We start from the raw sequence: 22192 nt of genomic DNA on the forward strand, positions 1-22192 counted from the left end.
TTTCATATTCACTTGAGAAATATAAAGTATTGCTACTCTTGCAGTAAAGTTTCTGTAAACCTGACCCAGTGCGAATAACTCCATGAAGTACAAACATAACCAAAACTAAACCAGACACAGACCTGCAACTTATGTCAAAGTGAGACCTCTTGTTTGTACTCAAACTTTGTTGTTCTAATGTCTTATTTGTTTCTTCTGCTTAAAATTTATTTTGTAATTTTATCAATCTTTTCATTTTACCACAATTTGCACATTAGAATATTTTTGTAAGTCTGATTAAATAATCTTAAAGTAAATCAGATGTTATGGTCAGATCATAACATTTTTACTCTCACTCTCTTATCCTGAAATAGAAACCATGTATATAGAAGCATATGAGTGAAAAAGATGGGCCATGCATGGCTTCCTCTCTATGATCATATCTTTGTTCAATTTCCTCCTGCAGAGCCATCTCTTATTTTCCAAAAGCATGCATGTGTTTTAGTACCAATAAAAATCTGAATGTTATCTGTTGATGTGTTTTGTGTCAACAAAAATGTAAAACAAAATGTTTAAATGTTAGTATTTGATTGTTAACAAGTGATGTTAGGGAGTATTTTGTGGAACACATGAAATCCAAAGTGAATGAAGACCACATTCCAAGAATATCCTGCAAACATTTTAAGTTAGACTGGATTAGTTCAATCAAAGTGACATTTCTTTGAATCAAACCCCTACATGATAAGAGGAAAGATCCCACAATTTAACTCTAAAAACATGCAGATGGATGAAGTGTTGTATGCAGAGGTCAGAGAAGTTTCAGACACACAGAAACAGTTCGATGGGGTGTACGTACCCTTGCGTCGTCCCCTCGGGAATTCACCTACGGTTTGAGAGTCGGTTCGCTCTAAACCGACAACCTTTGCTCTTATTATTTTAGGACTCTGACCTGATTGGTGAAAGAAGACTTTGCTCATTATATAAAAAAGGGGGTGATCACAACAATTAAGTCCTAAAGTAAGAATTGCTCTGCCATGCAAAACAAACGACATAACTTTGCTACACAGTGAAGCGTCGCCCTTACTCACAACCACTTATTTATTTATTTTCCAGCAGCACAAATCAAGAGAGCGATTGTCATGACAACAGCGGGACCAAACTACCCAACATGCAACTCACTCCATGCAGCACGGCTTCCCACACAAAGACTGACATCACAGCTGTGCATGCACGATTGGCTGTGTGGACGAGTACACGGAGAAATCAGGTCACGTTGAGAGGAACAACACACAGATCTGCAGCAGGGCGAAGTGCAATGTTAGGAAACTAGGAGGATTTCACTTCAACACACTGAGCAGAACGTTTCTGGAAGGGCGGGGTGATTTAAACAGAGCGACAGTTTCAAATATTTTTGATGGAATTACATAGAAATAACGCTGGCACTGAATTCCTGTTGAATCCTTGGAGAAAGGAGGATAAAATAAAGCTAACAGGTGGGGATTTATAGACAAAAAAACTATTTCTCATGGCTGATAATAAAATTATAATAATCAGTAAGAATTTAAGCTGGTATTTTTATGCTCAATGCCCAAATAAATGCATCAGTTAACTTGTTTAAGCCTTGTGTCTAATATTAATATATTTATAGCTGAATCGATTAATTGAATTAATAGATTGTTGAAATAAACAACTAATTTAGTCAACGATTAATCAATAACTAGAGTATAATGTCTCAAAAAAGCCACTTGCTGGAAGAAAAACGTATTCAGAGCAACAGAAATAGAAAACTGTACAAAAATATACACATTTGGATTTAAGATTAAATAAAAAAAAACCTTTGTAAATATGTTCAACCCAAAACTTTAGTGGCAAAGTTTTATCTTCACCAGGTTCAAATTCTGTTAAATAAAATCTTCAAGTAATCACCTTTTGCTATCCAATTATCAGTTAATTGAAAAAATTAGTCAACAATTAGCCCTTCACCATGCTGATGTTAAGTCAAGCAGAAGGGCTGTGCTATTCACATTTTGAAAAGCACATTTTCAAAAAGCGTTCATTAAAGGAATGATACGCTGAAAATAAACATTATGTTGCCCATTTAGAAAAGGAATTTAATTATTTGCATCATTTAATGTTTATCTAAGATTCTTTAAGTGGTTTAAGTGGTTAAATGAAAAATCTGCAAAATGTGTAAGTTTTTTTATCTGATTAATCGTCAAAATAGTCGATAGATTAATCAATCACTAAAATAATTATTAGTTGCAGCCATGTATATATTAACATATGAAAATAATATCTGAAAGTGCTGTAAACATGAATGTTTAACCTTTCAAAATCCTCTCCAATGTGCACGGGGGCGACATAAATGTGGTTTTTTGTTGATTTTTGGTTTCAGCTCTTACTGTAGATATGGACAAAATTGGAAGAGCAACAAATATCTGCTTCTATAAAGCCATGCTCTCCAGTTTTTCCAGTTTTGAGGAGTGGCTCAGAAAAACATTACTCTGAGTCACGTCATAATTATAACCTGGGAAAACAGGAAGTGGATTACAAATAAGCATGGGTCAGTATGAGTTTCTCTCTGTGTGATGTTGAGTAAAAGCATCACAGTAATATCACAAAAAAATGTTCCAATAGGACTAATTGTTGTTTTTATTTAAAATAGAAATGTAACAATTAATCCTACTCTGTTTGAAAGAGTTAGACATATTATTATGTGTATTATAATGTTATTTAAAACTTTTTATTTTGCTGTGCCGTTTCTAATCAGATGCAACTATTTCAAATACGACAATCAATTAGTTTTTTCAGCATAAGATATTTGAAAAAAGTAGATTAAAATCTACTTTAGGCAAAAAAAAAAGTAAAAATTATCATTACCTATTTTTTTTTATTATTTTTCTATTACACAGTAATGGAAAACTTAATATGTTCAATTATAACTGATTTTTTAAAGAAAGTTTTCCAGTAAAGTTTATTTTTGCGTTTTTTACACAAAGAAATACTGAAAAAATGTCTCCTTTTTACTTCTCATTGAGAAATGTTACTTTTTAAATGCTAGTTTTTATATGTGCATGCATAATAAAAAGGTACATGTACATACTTTGATAATGTGCTTTGCACATTTAAGGATTTATCTGATATATCAGTAGCAAAATAAAGTAGCGACAAGTGAATTTTATAAAATTCTGACCATGTTTGATGTTTTAAAGAAATGTAAAAGTTATATTTTCAGTAAAATCTGATCATCTCACAGCTGCGGAGCTGAAGCATTAAATTATTTGGAGCATAAAAGACTTTTCTTACTTAATGACTTTACCTTGTCACATCTCTGAAAAATCCCCCAGTGAAGTGTTGGGCTGTCTGGTTCAAAGAGCATAAGGAAGGAAAAACTCCTAATTGGGAAGCGTTAGCTGGCATGAACCAGCCTAATTTTCAGCTGTGACAATTACAGCCATGGCTTTTGATTAGGCCTGTGTGATGTTCTCTGTCAGTCTTCAATTCACTTTGTCTCTTCTTCCCTTCACTGCTCTCTCCTTCGCTGTTCCCAGAGTCAGAATCCCCTTCGCTATCAGGTCTAAGCAAAGGACTCCAATGAAATGAACAGAACAAGAGAGGATGGAGGTGATCTCTCCCGTCTTTGGTCGCTCCGTGGCATTATGACAAGCCTTCTAAAAAACCCCTTGCAGGGTCTCTCAGAAGCTTGAGTGTATTGAGCTTTTGACAAGGGGTTAAAACTTTATAAAAAGATGTGGCTAGCAGGAAACTAATTCACCAGCCTGCTTAGGGACATGCATGCAGAAGAAGAAGTTGGTATTTAATAAACCAGACACACAAAGTGAGGCATTTCTCTTCCTACCAACGACATCTGCAGAGCAAAGATGGCTTTACTGTGAAAGTTAGAAGTAGGGATGCACCGATCCACTTTTTTCACTTTCGATACCGATATCTGAGGTTTGATATCGGCCAATACTGATCCGATACAGAAAAGCACTAATGAATTCACTTAAAACGATTTTTTTAAGACACAGACTGAATTACAAAATTATTTGATAACTCTGCACACTAAAATAAAGCAATCGCTTCGCAAGTTTGGCCAAACATCTAGAAACAACTTCAATTTGTTCAGTCAGCGCAAATAGGAGAGTAACGGCAAATGAAAAATAAATAAGAAAGAAACAGAAACTGACAAAAACAGGTTGGCTACCTTTGTCAAACTTGTAAAAATAAACTGCAACAAACCTCTTAAAATGGTTCATAAAATGCAATTATGAATTCTAAATGCAATGTAAAACAAATAATAAATCATAACGTCGCCCAGAGTACAAGGCATAGAGTTAGACTGAATAGATCTGCGGATCGGGGGACATTGTCACTGATACCTGATCTAGACTTTTTCTCCAATATCGGTACAGATACATACCTAGAATATCGGATTGGTGCATCTCTATTATTTAGACAGTTCTGTGACCATGAACCAGCAGCTGAGTGTGACACAAAGCATTACCAGCTGTAGTGTTAGTTTGATAAACAGCTCTACGAAGCAACAACATCCAGACGAAATCACAACTACGACTGCATGCACACAGGCTGAGGTCTCACCTTTTCGATCAGGCTTGAGGTTTCGGTCTACAGGTGGGGGCTGGCACTCGGTGGGCACCGGCCGGCGGGGCGGGGTCTTCGGGCTGGAGCGGAAGCCCATGTGGGCGGGCGGGGGAACCTGCTTTCCCAGCGAGGAGAACTCCATGGTGCTGGGAGTCATGGGGACATAGTTCGTATCGTGCATCGGCTCGGACAAACTGCCCGAGTGGTGATGCGACGGTGAATTGGCGCTCATGGGGACGTAGTTCTGCTCCACCTCCTCCATAGAGTGGCTGCTCAGCGGCATCATCCCTTTGCTCTTCTGAGGAGCGGAGAACAGATGTGGCTTTTGAGACAAAGATGTGTTTCTACGACTGGTTCACAGCTTGAGTCAGAGCAATCAGAAACCGGCTCAGAGACCCTGCTACCTCTGTGTAGGCCTGTCACAATAAGCAACAAATCAGTGAAACATGATAGATTAAAACAAGCATTTGCATGATTTATCGTTTTTCCTCTTTTCTATAGACTTATGGACGTTTATAGACTTCATAATTCATTTTAATTGTTGCTTCTGTTGTTTTGTTTATTTATTTTGGATATTTAAAAAGTCTTCCAGTTCCAGTGTTGAATATTCACTAGAATTTAAAGTTTATTGTTCGGGTGTGCTTGCATTATTCTGCCATTGCAATTTGATTACTTGAAAATGGTCTCAAAAGAACATCATCATTTATCACAATAACTTCTGTGAATTTATCACCCAGCAAAATTTATTGCGACAGGCCTACCTCTGCGATTATAAAATAAGAGCTTTATTGGATGATTCTTTCAGAGATTTATAGAGTTGTGTTCAACCAATCAGACCAATCACTGTCTTTAGTAGGAATTATATTTCTACCAGGCAAATATTTACTATCTGTAAGGTAGAAAACTAACAGATCCAACAGTCATTACATGCTTTCTCCTGATTGTGTGTGACTGAATAATTTTTGTTTAAAGTGTGACACCCGCACGTGAATTAAAGGACTCAGTTGATTTCCTCTGAAAATGGTTTGCTCCAGATATTATTCAGAAGAAAAGCAGAATTTGACCAAAACATTGATTTGAAAGGGGAAAACATAAATAAAATAAAAACTAAAAAAAAATGGTGAAAATGATCAACTGCTTGGAAAAATGATCCCAAATGCTTTAGGATGGAAACCAAAGCCAGAATGACGTTGATGGAAACAGAAAACCTGTGGATCAAAGAAGAGCCAAAACGGCAAATACTTAGCCGATGATCAGCTCCAGGTGATAAAAGAAGATCTACAGTTACCTGTGAGTCCTGAAACAATTAGAAGAATCCCACAGTCACTTTTAAAAAAAATAAATGCTGATGTTAAAGCTCGTCATGGTGGACATTAACTGGCCTAATGAAAAAAGATGCATCGTCTTATAGACTGATGAAAGCGGATGTAGGACAATGAAATGTGGAGCCTTGAATGCTTTGCTGTAAGCCACAACCTATGTTTTCTGTAGTAGTCGAATAAACTAATATGTCTATGAGAAACACTTACAAAGTAGCTGTTGAAGCTTTCATTGAAGTCAAACGAACAGCTTTTGTCTGAGGAGAATGATCTGGGAATGTCATAGAAGTCCTGTGATCCAAAATCTGTAAAAAAGGGTAAAACATGTCCTTTATTACTAATCTGCCAAGACGCTAAGCACAGTTTTAGCATTCTCATTCATGTTTTTAAGTAAGGAAATGCTTAAAAGACAATCAAGAGTTCCAGCTTCTAATAATAGTTACAGTAAGTGAAGAAGTGAACAAACATTTCAAGCGGTGTCTGTATTTATGGTTTCCAAAGGTGAAGATGTGTAAAAATCCATAAACACCATTTTATCACAGCAGGAAATTTCATTGAAAATTTTAGAATCGCATTTAGTGAGAAGAAAATCTCTATTTATTATTAACAGACTCACCACTGTCACAGTTACTGGCACACCTGCTGGGAATACCTTTTTTTAAGGAAGCAGTTTTTATTTACTTTGGATTCCTTTGTCCGTAGACAAGGAAACAAAAAGAAGAGAATCATTTTGGAAATAATGTCTTGGCTCAGTCACATGTAAGAAAACATGCTTGCAGCTCCAGTTACATAAAGTCAAAAACTTCACTAATCCAGGATATTTTTCTGCTTTCAGCAAAGTTTCTTACAAGATTTTACTGAAATAACCTTGGATTTAACTTTAGCATTAACTTTTTTCACCACTAGGGGAACATTGAGTGGTAAATGTTTTTGCTCCGTTTTAATGAAAGTTCCTTTCATTTGCTTCTACTTTAAAAAAAAAAAAACTTTTCTCCATCAGTTGCTCATAACAAAACCTTACCATATCCAATCAATCTCCCATTTTGATGGACTTTGTTTTAATTATTATTTCTTTACTACTAAAACATAACTGAAAATAAAAAAAGGATTGGTGCATCCCTATTGAAACCCCAGTAAAATATTACACATTTTGTGGTTGTTAAATATCTAAATGTGTAAAAGGCCTGTAAACACTTTTTGTAAGACCTTGAGCACAAACCTTTGCGGAGCCGTGAACAGTCCATGGTGCCGATCGTGTTGCTGCGCAGAGCCTTGCTCCCGGCGCTCGTCGGCACGCAGTAATTTCCGTCAGTCTCCGAGGCCGAGCGAGGCACGCAGTAGGTGTCCGTAGGCGAGCGCTCAGCAGGGGGCGGCGGGAGCCCTGAGGTGGAGCTGAGTGAAGGTTTGGGCGGTCTGGGAGGGGGGACGACATCGCCCCCGGCCTCCGAGCCTCCGACACCTGTCGACGTCGACATCGTGCGGGGGACCTGGTAGGTGGAGTTGGCGCCGGGCGTGGGAGGGATGTCGTAGCTGACGGAAAGATTCCGCATGTGCGACTCCACGAATGACGTCTTCCTCATTGGTATGTTGAAGACGTAAAGTCCAGATTCGTCCCCGCCGTCCGGGTTGGCCGGCGGGGAGGTGGCCGACTTTGGGAGCAGCACCGTGTCCTGTGAGTAGCTGCGAGGGAGGTGATAGATGCCAGCGTCGGACGAGGTGGAGGTGCCGCGCGAGGGAGGCGAGTCGTAGAAGGAAGGAGCGGAAGCTGGAGGCTGGTGCTGCGGGAAGAAGCCGTTGTGCGAGGTGTGTTTGGGTAAGGAGGTGGCGGATGGGGGCGTGCGGTGGGATGGGAGGTTGTCATTCAGGTCCGTCTCTGAAGAGGTAGACTTGGAGCATTCTGCCTGGGCTCTGAGAACAGAACACACTTCACTTAGAGGAGTAGAAAACCCACACAGTCACAGAAAACCCCCACACCACTCCGGCAGGCAGAATTAATGACAAAGATATATTTAATCAGCCACTTTGGCAACTTTTATTATGTTGGCATTACTTTGTGCATCACATAGCAGGGTTTCTGCAACTCAAATTTAAGTCTTTTTAAGACCATTATAAATTAAATTTAAGAGGTGTATCACAACAGGAGACATTCCTTTTAACAATTTAAATTAAGAACAAATCAGTCTTTTATCAACAAACTTCAAATTTTGACTCAGATGATCACATATGAAGGCACTGATGAAGTAATTATTATTTTCATTCTGCTGTTTTAGTATTGTTTGTATTGTGATAAACTTTTTACTCTCTGGTAAAAAGCCCAAGTTTTTTTAGATAAAAAGTGCTTTTTAATTATCACTAAAATTCTCTTCACGTTCATTTGTCTGTAATATACTGGCCCTTTTGAAATAAAAAACAAGACGGAAACAAAACTTTGGTTGAAAACATTAATTGCCATTCTGGCAATAAATTTCCACTTGACAGATGGGAAAAAGCTAACTAGCTAGCTAGCAAAAGTATATTAGCAGCTAGTTAGCGGTAGCCTGAACTGCCTTCAGTCACAGAATAAAGTGACTCGAGGGTGATGATGGTGTTGCCTGATGAAAAGTCAAAAATATGTTTATTTTGTCCTTCCTTTACAAAATTTAAGGCCTTAATTTTACATTCATGAATTTAAGACTTTTTAAGAATGTGTGGACACGTGAACAAAAGTAATGGAAAAAACCCTGGGTAGTTTAATTTGCAGGCAAAAACACGTTGAGAACATTTTAATCTCAAAGTGGGTTATAAAAACACAAACGTCTCAAATCCAGCATTAATATCACCCATTTACATTTAGAGTGACGAACAAAGTGATTTGCATTCCTGTGATTCACAAATGTTCAGCACTCCACACAGGCAGGCGGATCCAGTCGGGTTCTGGCCACTCACACACTAGTCTGTGGAGGTAGAGTCCTGCTCTCACACTCCTCCAGGAGCAAATATTCCTGATAGCCCTCCAGAGGGGCCTGGCAGTCCACTGAGCTACAAACACCAGAGCAGCAGTGAAGTTAGAAAACAGAAAGGGTCAAGGTGAACCTCACTGGGAATAATTCGGATGGATTTTCATATATTTCTAATATTTTCCAAATTTATAGATTTTTTTGTTCCAGTTTAAAAACATTCTAGACAAGACAAGGGACAGTTTCACAATTTCAAAATGTTTTCGCCTTACTGTCTGTCGCCTTGCTTGAATGAGATGCCAGAGAAAGCGTAGAGTTATTTGTCTGACTTAAAGAAGGCAAATACATTTTCAATTGCTTACAAGAGCAACAAATGTAGCTAAAGTTAAAAAGCAAACACAATCACTCTTATTTATGTAAGATTGTTTTAAAACAACTATTGTCAAGCTACAAGTGGGTGTTACGCAGCTGATTTCAGCAGCATTAGCATATAATATTCAATACCAAGTTTATTTCATGCTTTCTTGTAGTTTGTGTTAAAAATCTAAATACATAAAAGGTATAAAAGGTCTTGTTACAACTGTAATAATCACTGTCATCTTAGCAGCAATGTGTTTTAAGTAAATCACATTCAAATTACATTTTTAATGTTTTTTTTTAAATTTAGAATTGCATTGAAGTGTGGAAATTGTCTGTTTGTTATGTATGCAGATTTTTTCTCTGCCCTACTGACTGCTTGTTTTCTTGATTTTAAAAACCTGTTTGAAATAAATCAAAATCAGTCATTTAGACAATCATGTCACCTGTAGGTTTCAGGCTTTTTGCTCTCACAGTTGGCGAGCCACAGGTAATCTTGCGGGTCCTCTGAGCTGGACTGAGAGTCTAGGTGTCGCACGCTGACCGGCTGGTATGGAGGAGGGACGACGCCCAGCAACGACGAAGTCGGGCCGACAACATTAACTAAAGATGGGTGCGGAGGGGTGTCCACGACAGCGCCTGACGGCTGAAGATTTTTTGAATTATCTGCAGGAGAAAAGAAAGATGGCTGTGGTTAACTATGGTTGGAAATTCATCTTATTCAGAACAGCAATCTGAGAGAATGTGAAATTTATTGTGGCGCAAACAGTAAGTGAGACAACAACAACAAAAAAAGCCAACATGACTAAATTGTGCATTTAATGCCAAGGATGTAAAGGTCAATGCAGAAAGATGCTAACTGCTCACCTAGGAGTACGATTATATGCAGCAAAATTCTGTATTTTCATGGTCGTAACAAGTACTATACAGTTAATGCATCCCAAATTATTCTGTCTACAACATGCTACAAAGCATGACAGTCATTTTCCCTGTATTTGCTTTATTTGTAAAAGGGCGTGTTGTTTTAATGGGAAATTATGAGCCTGAACATCAACATCAGGCATGTTTGAATGCAAAACTAACAAACTGGAGAGTTGTGTCACTTGATTCCTAACTGGTTTCTCCTGCACTCATGAAACTGAGCTACCAAAGGCTTCATCACAGCAGACAGGCCTGAGAGGACTAAAGTCACTCATATAAATACAATTTCTTTACATCATCTTGATGATATTATTATTAACGGCATATCCAGACATAAAAATGTCAAATTTAATGACTTAAAACTCCCTAGAGGAGTCAGTAGGCTGAGACAGTAGCGGTGGAAATGGTATTTGTTTACAAGCTTATTGTAAAGCAATGATGTCATGAGGAAAAATGTTTTATTTATCCAAATAATTCAGCAACAGCATGTACAAATTACCTCCAATTTGTTAAACATTTTTTGTAAACTATCCCTGTTAAAAGGAAATTCTTGTTTCTACACATTTGCATTTCAGTGCTAGGATACAGAAGAGGAGCATTATCCAGTAACAGAAAGCATTTCCATTTCAAACAGATTATGTTGTGGTGATTATCATTCCAATATGAACAGAGTTATGCCTTTTTCTTTTGATAAAGAGTCCAAATGAGTTTCCATAAAGAAACAAGCGTTTAAAATACTGCAGGAGGAATTCTGATGAAAACAATCCAAGATTATATTTCTCCTATTTTAGCTTCTCTTTCCTGGCTCTCTTCTGTATTTAGAGTTTAAAATCCTTCCTCTTACATGTAAACCTCTGAATATTTCAGTTTCATCATGTCTTTAGATGCACATTTTAAAAAATTAATCGAATCATTTGTTTATTTTAATCTTTTGGTAACTCGGACATAATTAGAATGACGCAAATTTAACATTTCAATATCTTAAAAGCTTCAGGGAAGTAATGGAGTTAAAGTTTTCTGGAGAAAACTAATAGGTAGAAGAGGGTGAGGACAATTCTCACTGAGACTCAACAGGTCATGCAGGTGACTAATGAAGTTAGACATGAAGCAAAACAATCAGCTGTTTCCTAGCAACCTAATTTTAATACGACACTGCAGCCAGAAACATTTTGAACTGAGCTGTATCAACTTTTAATCTGAATGCTGTCTGAACATGAAGGCCACATGTACTGAACGTAAGCCGAGCCTGGAGAAAAACAACCCAAGGACAGGTCATGTGTTTCTTTACATTCTCATCACATATAAGCTCTGAACCGAAGCTCTGGTCAAAGGTGGTAAACAGTAACTAACACCTTCTCGTTCAATGTGAGAAAGCCCCGAAGCGCATCATTTCACGACTCGCACCTAAATAAAAACTCTTGCAAACTCATAATTAAAATCGATCATGAGGCGAGGAACATGGATGCAAACAGCTGCAACCAGACGTAAGCCAAGTGAGGCGGTTCTGTGAATTTACATTCAAAGGGCCTCATCAATAAGCATTCACACCTTTTGTTTCATTTACAGCATGAACATAACGGGACAAATCAAAAGCTTTATTCATGCAAGTTCAGCTTGAATATATTCTGAGACGCCATTTCATCAAGGTCTTTGCTTTGTCGCTCAGCGTTTTATCAAATTCTTCCTTTCAAAGCCTCCTGCTGCAGCTCACTGCCGAGTTGCACTGAAAGACAACATATGCTGATAAATATTTTGCCATTCTTCGTTTTTCTATTTGTTTGTGTTTTTGTTCACACAAACAAGGTCCCAGAGTTCATTTCTACTGCGCCTCGCAAAGAATTCACACCCTTCAAAATGTTTCCGCATTTTGTCAGCGAGAAACTCTAATGCATTTTATTTGACAAACCGATACAAAGAAGAACATTATTGTAAAGTGAATGGTTTCACTTTTTTACAAATAAGAAAGAAAAATTGTGTAATCATTTGAATTCAAAGTGCTTTACTAAGGTGAGTAAAGTAACAGGGTAATTTATAGAAAAATGTACAAGATGCATGGAAAACTGTGATATGTTTTCTGTACAGGGATGTTCAGTTCAAGTTTTATGATATAAACTCGCTGATTAATTATTGTTGGCTAACTAACCAGTATAGTACAATTACTATTTAGTTACTATATTTTTACCATATTCAGTTACTGTGCAACTAAAAACTCATCTCAGAAGTGTTGCTGCAGCCACAAGCAGTGGGAGGTGACAGTAAAGCAGGATAATTATTTTAGTAAATCTATCAATCTTTAAATTATTTTCACGATTAATTGGGTGAAATTTTCATTTTGTAGATTTTTCATTAAACACCAAAGATTCTTTTTTAAATTCTATATTAGAAATACACTGAAATGAGAAAATAATTTATTTTTTAAATAAGAAGATAAACATTTTCTTGCCTAAAATGAAATATTTCTTTAGTGAACCATTTATAATTTGTGTCAAAGAATGTATTTGCAGCTAAACATCAACATATGAAAAGCTCAATACTTTCAACTTGACTTCACGTCAATTAATCAATTACTAAATTAGTTATTTCAATTCACCAAGAATAATCTGATTAATCGTTTCAGCCCCAATTAAAACCATCAAGCATTTACTGTGTCTCAGATACTGGAAGGTTTGATTAAATGTGACAATATAGAAAAAATTTAAAAGGGGTGTGGATACTTTTACAAGGTATGTACATATACAATCATTTAAAGTCTGAACATCTGCCATTGCTGCAATCTTCTTCTGCTTCATGTCACGTACAGTTTTAAGTTTTGAGTCTTTAGAGGAAAATCGGAAACATCCTTGTTGTACATTAATTTACAACTTCTACAGTAAACCTGCATTCCCCGAGCCCTGCAAATTTTATTTTCCTCCAATATTTGTTCAGCTACACAACCCTTTACAAGTAGGTTGGCCACATTCGAGTGGGAGTTGGGCCAAACATGCAGAGAAAAGCAAGCAGAAAGGCAGCCAAGGACGCTTTTTCATGAGCGCCGCGAAGGCCTAGCTGCAAGAATATCTCTGTGCAGCGGGTTTCTCCTTGAAAAGTCTGTTAGTTTTCTCATCTACAGTTAAAAGTGAGCTCTAACAATTCTGTAAAACAGAAATGATAAACGCTAATATCAGCGTTTCCCTGCAACACGAGCTGTGAAAACGAACTGGCAGCATGGTTTCAAAGATGACCTTGCAGCAGCCTAATCAGTAACTCATTTGTAAAAATTCAGAAGGAAAATGAAGCTTAATGGTCTGAACTACTGGACTCGTTTTCAGTGGCAATCACACTAAAATTTGCACCAGTTTAATAGCGGGGGAGGAGAAATGAGAGACGGCTAAGTGCACGGTGCAAATAGCACAGATTGCAATTTGGCTCCGAGACAAGAGAGAGAAAAAGGAGTCGGCAAACAGGAGAGAATGAAAGCCAGATAAAAGGCTGGGAGCAAAAGAAAGTCGGCAAGACCTGCAGGCACACAATGCTTTGATTATCCAGTACTGGGAACAAGAGTAACATGAGCCTGGATGCACACATGGATCAGCACATGGATCATTAGACTTTGGCTAAGAACTGTGCTGAATAGAGACTTTCCTGCACATTCAGCTCACTCACCTAACTCTGTCACAGAGAACAAGACATCTGGAGAGCAAAATGTGACCGCAAGCAAACAGATACTGAATCAAAACTAATCAATAACGGTAATATGTTGACTCAAACTAATCCAGGACAAATCAACTGAAGTTTTATGAGTCTTAAAGACTTGTCAAAACAATGATGTTGCGAAATGAATGTCTGGATGAAAGGCTGCAAATTCTTAACGCTAGCATGACTAAAATAAAATAAACACACTGCTCTGTCGGTCATCCTTACCCTCGTCAGTAGGGTTAAAACCACAGATGTCGCAGATGTTGCGCACCCACTTATTCATGTCTTCTTCGGTATCGGCCACCAGGTAGAAAACGCGGTCGATCGTCTTGATGTCGAATATGAAACTGTTCTCCAAGTCTTTCTTCCTGAACGACAGCCCAGCATCCACCTGAAACGATAAGTTTAGTTGCTTTTTATCGGGGCAGTTATCGTTAGCTACAGCCCTAATGAATGCCTGACTTGAACTCTAATCTCTGGTGGGATTTTAAAAAAAAGGTGGCTGATTAATATCCCAAGATTCCTCATGAACGTTATTAGAAGCTGGTTTCTGACTATAAAACATGTTTACAGCAGGTTATAAGAAATTTCCAGCTTTATTTTTGGCAATCTAATAATTATTCGGATTATTATGCGAGGCTTAATATGGATCGATACAGTGCTGACATATTTATTTTATAGCGCCGCACCAGTGCAGCACATTAAGATACAATCAAAAACTTCACAAGTACCTCTCATATTTGTGCATTAAATAATTGAATGAATAATTTCAGGTGCAACCGTTTCTATTCTTTGGCATTCTCCAATCAAACATCCCAGAGATAAAATACTGCTTGTTGCTTTGAAAATGTCAAACATGAATAAATCTAAAGATTACATTGTTGGGGGGCGAAATCTTAATGTTTGAAAAGTTTGAAAAAGAAACTAAAACCTACTTGTTGACATAAGTTCAGGTCGATCACTCGAATGGGCTTCTTGGCAGTGTCATTCTTGTAGTACTCCAGCACATCTGGGTCGCCCGTCATTCGGCCACTGCGAAGAATAAACCACCGCTTCTTCCATGCCTGTAGGGTGAGAACAGAAACGAGGTCAAAGGTTATATGCATGTTCACACCATGACCTTTCCATTCCAAGATCACCGCAGTATGACCAAATGCCTTATTCTGGGCCGCATAGCTTGTGGGCCCTTTCCACCAGCTAAAATGCCCTCACTGGAGAACAGCGAGCGCCGGAGGGAAGAGGCCCGCAACCAGAACTATGCGTCTGGGTTATCCAGAACAAAAGCTACATAGTTGGCTGTCGCACTTTGACTTAAGTGAATAACCAAATATATAAAGAGAAACGGGCAATTGACTAATTTTGTTCAAATGCATTTTGCAGCCTCTGCAGAACTAAAGAGCAGCACATAGCTCACTAAAGTTTAAATTTAGAATCAGCAGACAGAGGAAAAGCAGACGAAAGGAGAACAGATATATGACTTCACAGGCTGTGCGCCATAAAAAAGGTTTTATGGACAGCAGTGGACACCCAATTCATACCCAAAATCAAGCACTACAACAAAATTAAAAATACTGAAATGAATTCAAAGCTACTATTTATCCGAAAGGTAGATTAAAAGTTGTCGTAACTCAAATCTGTGTATCTTCAGAGTTGTGTATGGTGATGCTGTGAACAGGAAGGATCTTCGGTAGCAGTCAGTTTTGCAACAAATCTGTAGAGACCTGACTTAAGAATGTTTGTACATGCCTAATTTCTGGCAGCAGAGACAATATTCTACAGTAACATGTCCTGGGTGAGACAATCAGTTGTTGGCAAGCTCTGCTAATCCACCTCATTTGCTTTTGCAGCTCCTCTTTAAATGTCTCTCTGGCTGTATGGTTAGAAAGTCAGGCAGACAGACATTGGATTTGGTGATAAGATCGTTGCCTGTTACGATTGATTGAAGAGATGATTTGAACTTTCTCCTTCTCTCTCTGCTCTGCAAAATGATTAAAAGTCAAATTTTCAGGTATATAATAGTATCAGAACTTAAAAGTAAATCTTATATTGGGTTTTTGCTTTTTCCTTTTCATCCATGAAAAAATTTTTAAGAATGAAAAGGTTTGCATCCATGAAACCTTTTCAACTCCTCTGGGATTTGGGGTCGTAGTTCAGGTATAATTTAAGCTTTCAGATTAGCTTCTCCTAGTTGTTGAAGAAAAAAACCCCACCTTGCTGCTATAGTTGTTATAATAACCATATGAAAACAAAAAAAGAACAAAAATATTTCCAGCTGCACAGCATCGAAAACCAGAGAGAATAACTGTCCAAAAAAGAAACGCCTCAAAGTCTCAAGAAGAACAAATCAGAAATAACATAACAGAGCTGCTCCGACGCTGCCACTGTGAGCGGCGATATTCTTGAAACAAACTGCACAATTTGATGCCTGTGACAGATTTAAAAGCACTGGGATAATTTTGGTCTCAGCTACTCTGATTACAAAACAAATCACCGGCATCAGATTAAAAATATCACAGTGCATCTGTAGTTAAACTGCACTAAGAGCTACAGCTGCACAATATTAGGAACAAACACAATCTCAGCATAATTGTTACTGTATTAATGAGTTGCAACCTAGCCACATTTTTCTCACCCTCTTCTTTTTTTCTGCACAGTCTCGCTCTGGTAGGGGAAATATATTTTTGAGCAAGTTGAACTGTGATGAAACTTATTGATTTTTTTAAAATGTGTTATTATTGTTATTATTTGTAATTGTGAAAAGAAATCTTTTCACAATAACAAATTTTGCTGGGACAAGAAATTGTCCCAGAAATTACTGTACTAAACAATAATATTGATGCTTCCAGATCATTTTCAAGTAATATGTTGATAATGGCATAATATTGCAAGTTTTCCCTCTCAAAGACTAATAAACTTGAATCTCGTACAAATCACTCCACACTGGAACTGGAAGATATTTTAAATGTCCAAAATAAAAACATAACCAAAAACAACAAATAAAAAGGAAATAAAAACAACACTCAACTAAAACCATATATAAAATGGATTATGACGTCTCTAAACAAAACTGCCCTTCAAAATAGAAATTACTGAGCTCATGTTTAATTTATCTTGCAATGAACTGATTGATCGGATCATGCTTAGACATCGGCTGAAGTATGCCGAATAACATGAAATACAGATACAGTCAAGATCCAGCTGATAAGCAACTTCTATAAAGCTTAGACAGAAGACCAGAATAACCACAGATTAAACAAATCTAACTGAAAGCTTTGTGTCCGTATGAAGACAGTGGTGTTGGTTTGTTTTTGTCATTTTTCAGCTGTTTGCTGTCCACAGGGCGTCTCTTTGTTACTGGACCCAGTCCCACACCGAGACACATCATCCGCCTTTTCCACTTCACAAACAAAACCAAGACGGTTGCAGAGATGTGAAGGACTTGGATATTAAACTGTAAACTGTAATTCACATCACTCTCACATGCAGTTTATGTTTTAAACATTCCACTTCAAAAAGCCTGTGTTGTATAATCACAAATACACCCACAGAGTCCAAACGAGGCCTAAACTTATTAAAGCCAGAGCCTCGGAGGCACAGCCACCTCAATGTTGAATTTAATTGCAAAAGCTAAACTGACGGCCAGTGTTGTGTTGGACAAAGGCAGTGTGGGTGTGGGGAGGGAACCTCTCTCTCCAGCATGTGACAAAGCAATCCTGGGTCATGTTACCCTGAGGGGAACAAGAGGACCAGGAGCTTAGGTTACAGCCTGGCCAAGCCTGTCCAGGCTATGATTGTTGACAACGGGGAAAGTCGTACAACCCCAAAACGAGGAGCATGGGGTTTGCTCAAAACAAAACAAAAACTAAACAAAAACAAAACAAAAACGCTCTGCAGTGAAACAATTTTCCTTTTTGAAATTTCTAGAAAAAATCTAAATGTTTACACTTTGCTGTGGAAAAGGGAACAAACTGATATTTGAACACTTTCTTTATTGCCATATAGCTGAAGCTAGATCCTTAAGTAGGTTAAGGTTGCTCTTTGACTAGGACTTTCCAACAAACAAATGCATTTTCATATATTTTACTTTACCTCGAACCTAAATTAACTAGTCAAAACAATATATATAAAATTAGAAAACATTTACTCCCTCTTTAATCCAGATTCCTTGTTCCACAGCATGTTACCACGACTACCAAGTTTAATTCACTGACCAGTTTGGGATGTGATTCTTGATCTTTTTGTTCACTAAAGAGGTCTTCACAGATCAGCTGCATTTATACTGAGGTTAAATTGCACACAGACTTCTGAAAGCAACAGGTTGTGCAGGATTTCATGTGGGGACATTATAGTATAGGGGGCTGAATACAAATGCACACCACATAATGCTGCACAGTATATCATTAATAAAGAATGTCATTGTAGTGTGTGCAATATTCATATCACAAAAGACTGCGTGCAAACATTGTTGTATAATATAATCCAAGTGTTGCATTTTTAAGATAATGTAATATTTAGCCACACAAATGACAGATCAAAATGCTAAAAATGACAGAGTGATGGAAGCACAAAGAGAGCAAAGAAGATAATAGGCAGATATAACACAACTATCATCATTACAGTATTGTTTAAAAGAGTAAATGTTGAGATCCTAAATATTCTAAATCATAATTATGAAAAAAAGGATTCTAAAAAAAATTATTAAATTAAGTTAGCACAGAATGACTGACAGATTTAAATGAAAAAAGAAAAGAAAATGAAAATGGAATCCAAGGTAGTAGGTGAGCTCCTTTCTCACTTCACACTGTTTTACCGTTTACTAGATGCATTCAGTCAATATATTGTATGCATGCAGGTTATCAGAAAAGCTGCAGAAATTGCATCAAGTCAAGTAACATAACAGCACATTTGCATATAATGCAATCACCTATTGCAAGGCCAGTAATCCGATTTATCCTTAAAAGCTAAACTAAACCAGATTAAAAAACAAACACAACAAAGTGTTTCCTTTTGTTGTCGGGTTTATTTTGGCAACCGCCGTCTCTGGATACAGAAAGTGAGAACATGCTGCCACCAGGAGCGCCGCAATTCAGCTATGATTAGTTGTTTGGATTCATACAGACCAGAACATATAGCAGAAAAAGATATGACCTTCTCTACTAAAAGGTTATTTGATTATATGGTTAAGCAAGATGAACATTAAAAAAAATACCAGCGATGCACCAATCTGATATTAATATCTATATCTTTCCCAATATTATATATAAAACTTGCAGATCCGGTATCAGTGACAATGGGCCTGATCTATAAGCACAGATCTATTCAGTCTGATTCTATGCCTTGTTTTTGCCAGTTTAAGTTTCTTTATTACTTACTCTACATTGGCTGTTCTACTCTTAATTGTGTTGACTAAAGAAATTAGTTGTGTTGATTTTACTTACTTGACCAAGCTTGTGAGGCTATTGGTGTATTTAAATGTGCTGTACTGGTGCAGAGTTATTAAATAAATGTGCAATTTAGTACATTTATGTCTGTGTTTAAAAATGGAAACATTTTAAGTCAGCACTGTCTTTCTGCATCAGATCGGTAACGGCCAATACTATACCACCAATATTGGTATTGGGATGACAAAAGTGGATTGATGCAACTCTATAAAAGACCTATGAAAGAAGTTGGAGCAGTTTTTAGCAGCAATTCAGCTTTACAGCAAAGACTTTTCAGGTAAGTTTAAATAATTCTGACATTTTATGTTAAACTTAAAGGGAGGTAAAACATTAAAAACACTGGATGCAGCATCATAGCTTCTCAAGTATTTACACACTAAGTATTTCTGTCTCGTCACATACCTCACAAACAATCTCAGGGATGTAATGAAGCGTGCAGTCCTGATTCAAGATATGCTCATTCCATTGCAGCCAATCCAAATTGTTCTGAGACAGGAAGGAGTCCTAAATACTATAGAACAAATTCACATCCTGTTCAAATGGGCTGTCAAAATCAAATCTTTTAAATTTACAGAAGTCCCTTTTAGCTTTGAGGACTCCAGCATTCGTGGCTCCCAGTCTGGGACTGGGACAGAATGGGACGATACTGGACTGGCATAACCACAGAGTCTGATGACCCTTCCTAAACATCCGCCCGCCACCCCTGTTCTTCTAAGCTTCACATCTGATTGGATGAAACACAGGAAGATGTCCCACTATGTAATCCCTCCCATATCCCACAGCCAAAAAGGGGGACAGACAGAGAGAGCATTGAGGGGCTCACCAACATGATGACAGAGGAGAAAGCAGAGGGGCTTAAGAGGAGATGCCAATCCAGTGGAGTCATGCTGCTGTCAGAGGAGGCCTGACCCAAGATCACTGGACCATGAAAAAGGCAAAGGTGGAGCGGAGGCGTGTACGTCAACAAGAAACGGCAGAATATGCATGAAGGAAAATCCTGAGCAGCTCCAGATAGTCGGAAATGTGTAGATAAATATAGAGAGCAGGAATTAATGGAATCATTCACCAAATCCACAGCATTACAACGTACTCGTATTTTAAAATGTACTGATATTCATTGATGCTTTAATGGACACAACAGTGAAGAAAATGGTCAAAGTAGCAACACTGTTGTGAATAACTGGAAGGAGGGGTGGTACACAGTACAAGTGCCCACCACTAACTGCATTTTATTGTTGGTATCATACAGCTATATTCTGATCAACAATAAACAGTACCATAAATGTCTATTGTCCAAATGCAATCTGATCCAGAGATGTGAAACGAAGACTTCGGGAAGGACATGGAGAAAACTCATGCAGAATCCAAACTGTGCAAGTCAGGAAACATAAATTTGCCATGAGCAAAAGCGGAAGGAGGATGAAAACCAAGCCGCTAATCAACACAGCTAATTCAGTTCAACAAGCAATTTGGTAAAAATAATAAATAATTCATTTAAAGATGTTCTCTCCATCATCTGTAAAATCTCTCCCCTTAATTTAGCTGATACAGAGAGTTGGTATTCAACAAAACATTCCTGCCAAATATACAAATTCAACTCATCGCTCTGATCAACAATTAACGTGTTCAGAATCTGGATGTTTCTTCTCTGTTTTGTTCATGTCAGACATGCCTTGGATAAAAACATGTTACATGTGACAACTGGCTTTCACAATTTTATCTACAGGAATTCCTAAAATGCCAGACGATGAGACTATGTTGTCAGCACACCACCACAGTCTTTGCTGCAATGAAACATCAATTAAGGCTTTAGGATAAGGAACCATTAGGGAATCTATAGTGGATGAGCTCATAAAGACTACCTGGAAAACATTAAAGGTCAGAGAAAATGATTGAGAACTAACGATGAGTCAGAAGTAAGGATGGCAAACTGCAGCCTTTCTGCAGTTTACCATTTGAAAATGCCAAAAGAGCAGCAAAGGTTTTCAAAAACCAAGAAGAAAAAAATCCCTCAATTCTTCAGTTATCGAGTCGCCAAATGTAATCTTTCACAGAAGCTCAATGGACGGTAAATTCTTAGCTCTGATTTGATCTTTTTCTAGACTGGTGCATATTACAAATGGGAATGTTTTTCAAGAGCATCATTTATGTATGTGGGGCTGTAATTGCTGTGACACACAGTAATAGTCATACAGTTGCCTAAAAAAGTTGCAATATATCATCATCAAAATGGTACCGCAAAGTGTTGCAATAAAACTTTACATCCGAATTGCCCACCCCTACTCACTTGTGCAAGCAAAGACAGACAGCATGTAGAAGTTGAGTAGAATATGTATTCAAAGCAAGAACCAACAAAGTATGAAGGAATTCAGAACTTGCCCATTTCTTTAGACATGCAACTGCTTAAAGACAAAGAAATTACAAACCAATCTAATCAATCAATAACCAGTGGGAATGAAAAATGTAAAATAAATAAATAAATAAAACCGGTAGCTAATTAACCACTCTACACTAATTAGGGTTTTCAGTCTGTGGTTTTACAGCTCTTAAAAGCTGAATTGTAATTCATACGTTGGACAGCTTAATGCAGCATAAAAGGTCTTTAAGTGCATTAATGCTAACATGCAGTCATCACAGACTATTAAACTACACAACTTCATCTTTAGTGGCCTTGTGACTAAATGACGAAATGTCAGAAGTAGTAAGGAGTCATGACTCGAGTCACTCAAATAAGGAGGCGTGTTGCCTCTGTAACAAGAAATAAAACATGACTTCAGTGGCTTTTACCTCCCAGTAAATGTTTTAAAAACCACTGCTGAATGCTGACCCTCCATCTGCTGCCGTTTTTCCAAGACTGTGCACAATTGCAAGCCATTTAAACTGCTTTGAAGATGATAAAAAGCTACATGATTCAGTTGCTCTCCAATTAATGTTTTACAAAAAAATAAAAACTGAATAT

The 22192-nt window shown here is 37.6% G+C and overlaps 1 protein-coding gene across 13 annotated transcripts in view; it reads right to left on the reverse strand.

Annotated features, from left to right (window-relative positions):
- The window catches only part of gab1 (GRB2-associated binding protein 1), a 69984-nt gene that overhangs the window by 6567 nt on the left and 41225 nt on the right, over nucleotides 1-22192 (reverse strand). For 7 of the 13 annotated variants that reach the window (XM_016676337.1, XM_016676335.1, XM_016676340.1 and 4 more), the window contains 9 exons: nucleotides 14728-14856; nucleotides 14018-14183; nucleotides 9643-9862; nucleotides 8829-8921; nucleotides 7123-7811; nucleotides 6114-6208; nucleotides 5873-5881; nucleotides 4582-4882; nucleotides 836-928 (listed from right to left, as the gene is read on the reverse strand). In XM_016676337.1, the coding sequence (XP_016531823.1) occupies nucleotides 836-928; nucleotides 4582-4882; nucleotides 5873-5881; nucleotides 6114-6208; nucleotides 7123-7811; nucleotides 8829-8921; nucleotides 9643-9862; nucleotides 14018-14183; nucleotides 14728-14856 (1795 nt within the window). The remainder of the gene's footprint in view (nucleotides 1-835; nucleotides 929-4581; nucleotides 4883-5872; nucleotides 5882-6113; nucleotides 6209-7122; nucleotides 7812-8828; nucleotides 8922-9642; nucleotides 9863-14017; nucleotides 14184-14727; nucleotides 14857-22192) is intronic. The other 6 variants (XM_016676338.1, XM_016676336.1, XM_007561973.2 and 3 more) reach the window with 6 other exon arrangements.

Source organism: Poecilia formosa, unplaced genomic scaffold, assembly GCF_000485575.1.
Source record: "Poecilia formosa unplaced genomic scaffold, Poecilia_formosa-5.1.2 Scaffold132, whole genome shotgun sequence".
Classification (NCBI taxonomy): domain Eukaryota; kingdom Metazoa; phylum Chordata; class Actinopteri; order Cyprinodontiformes; family Poeciliidae; genus Poecilia; species Poecilia formosa.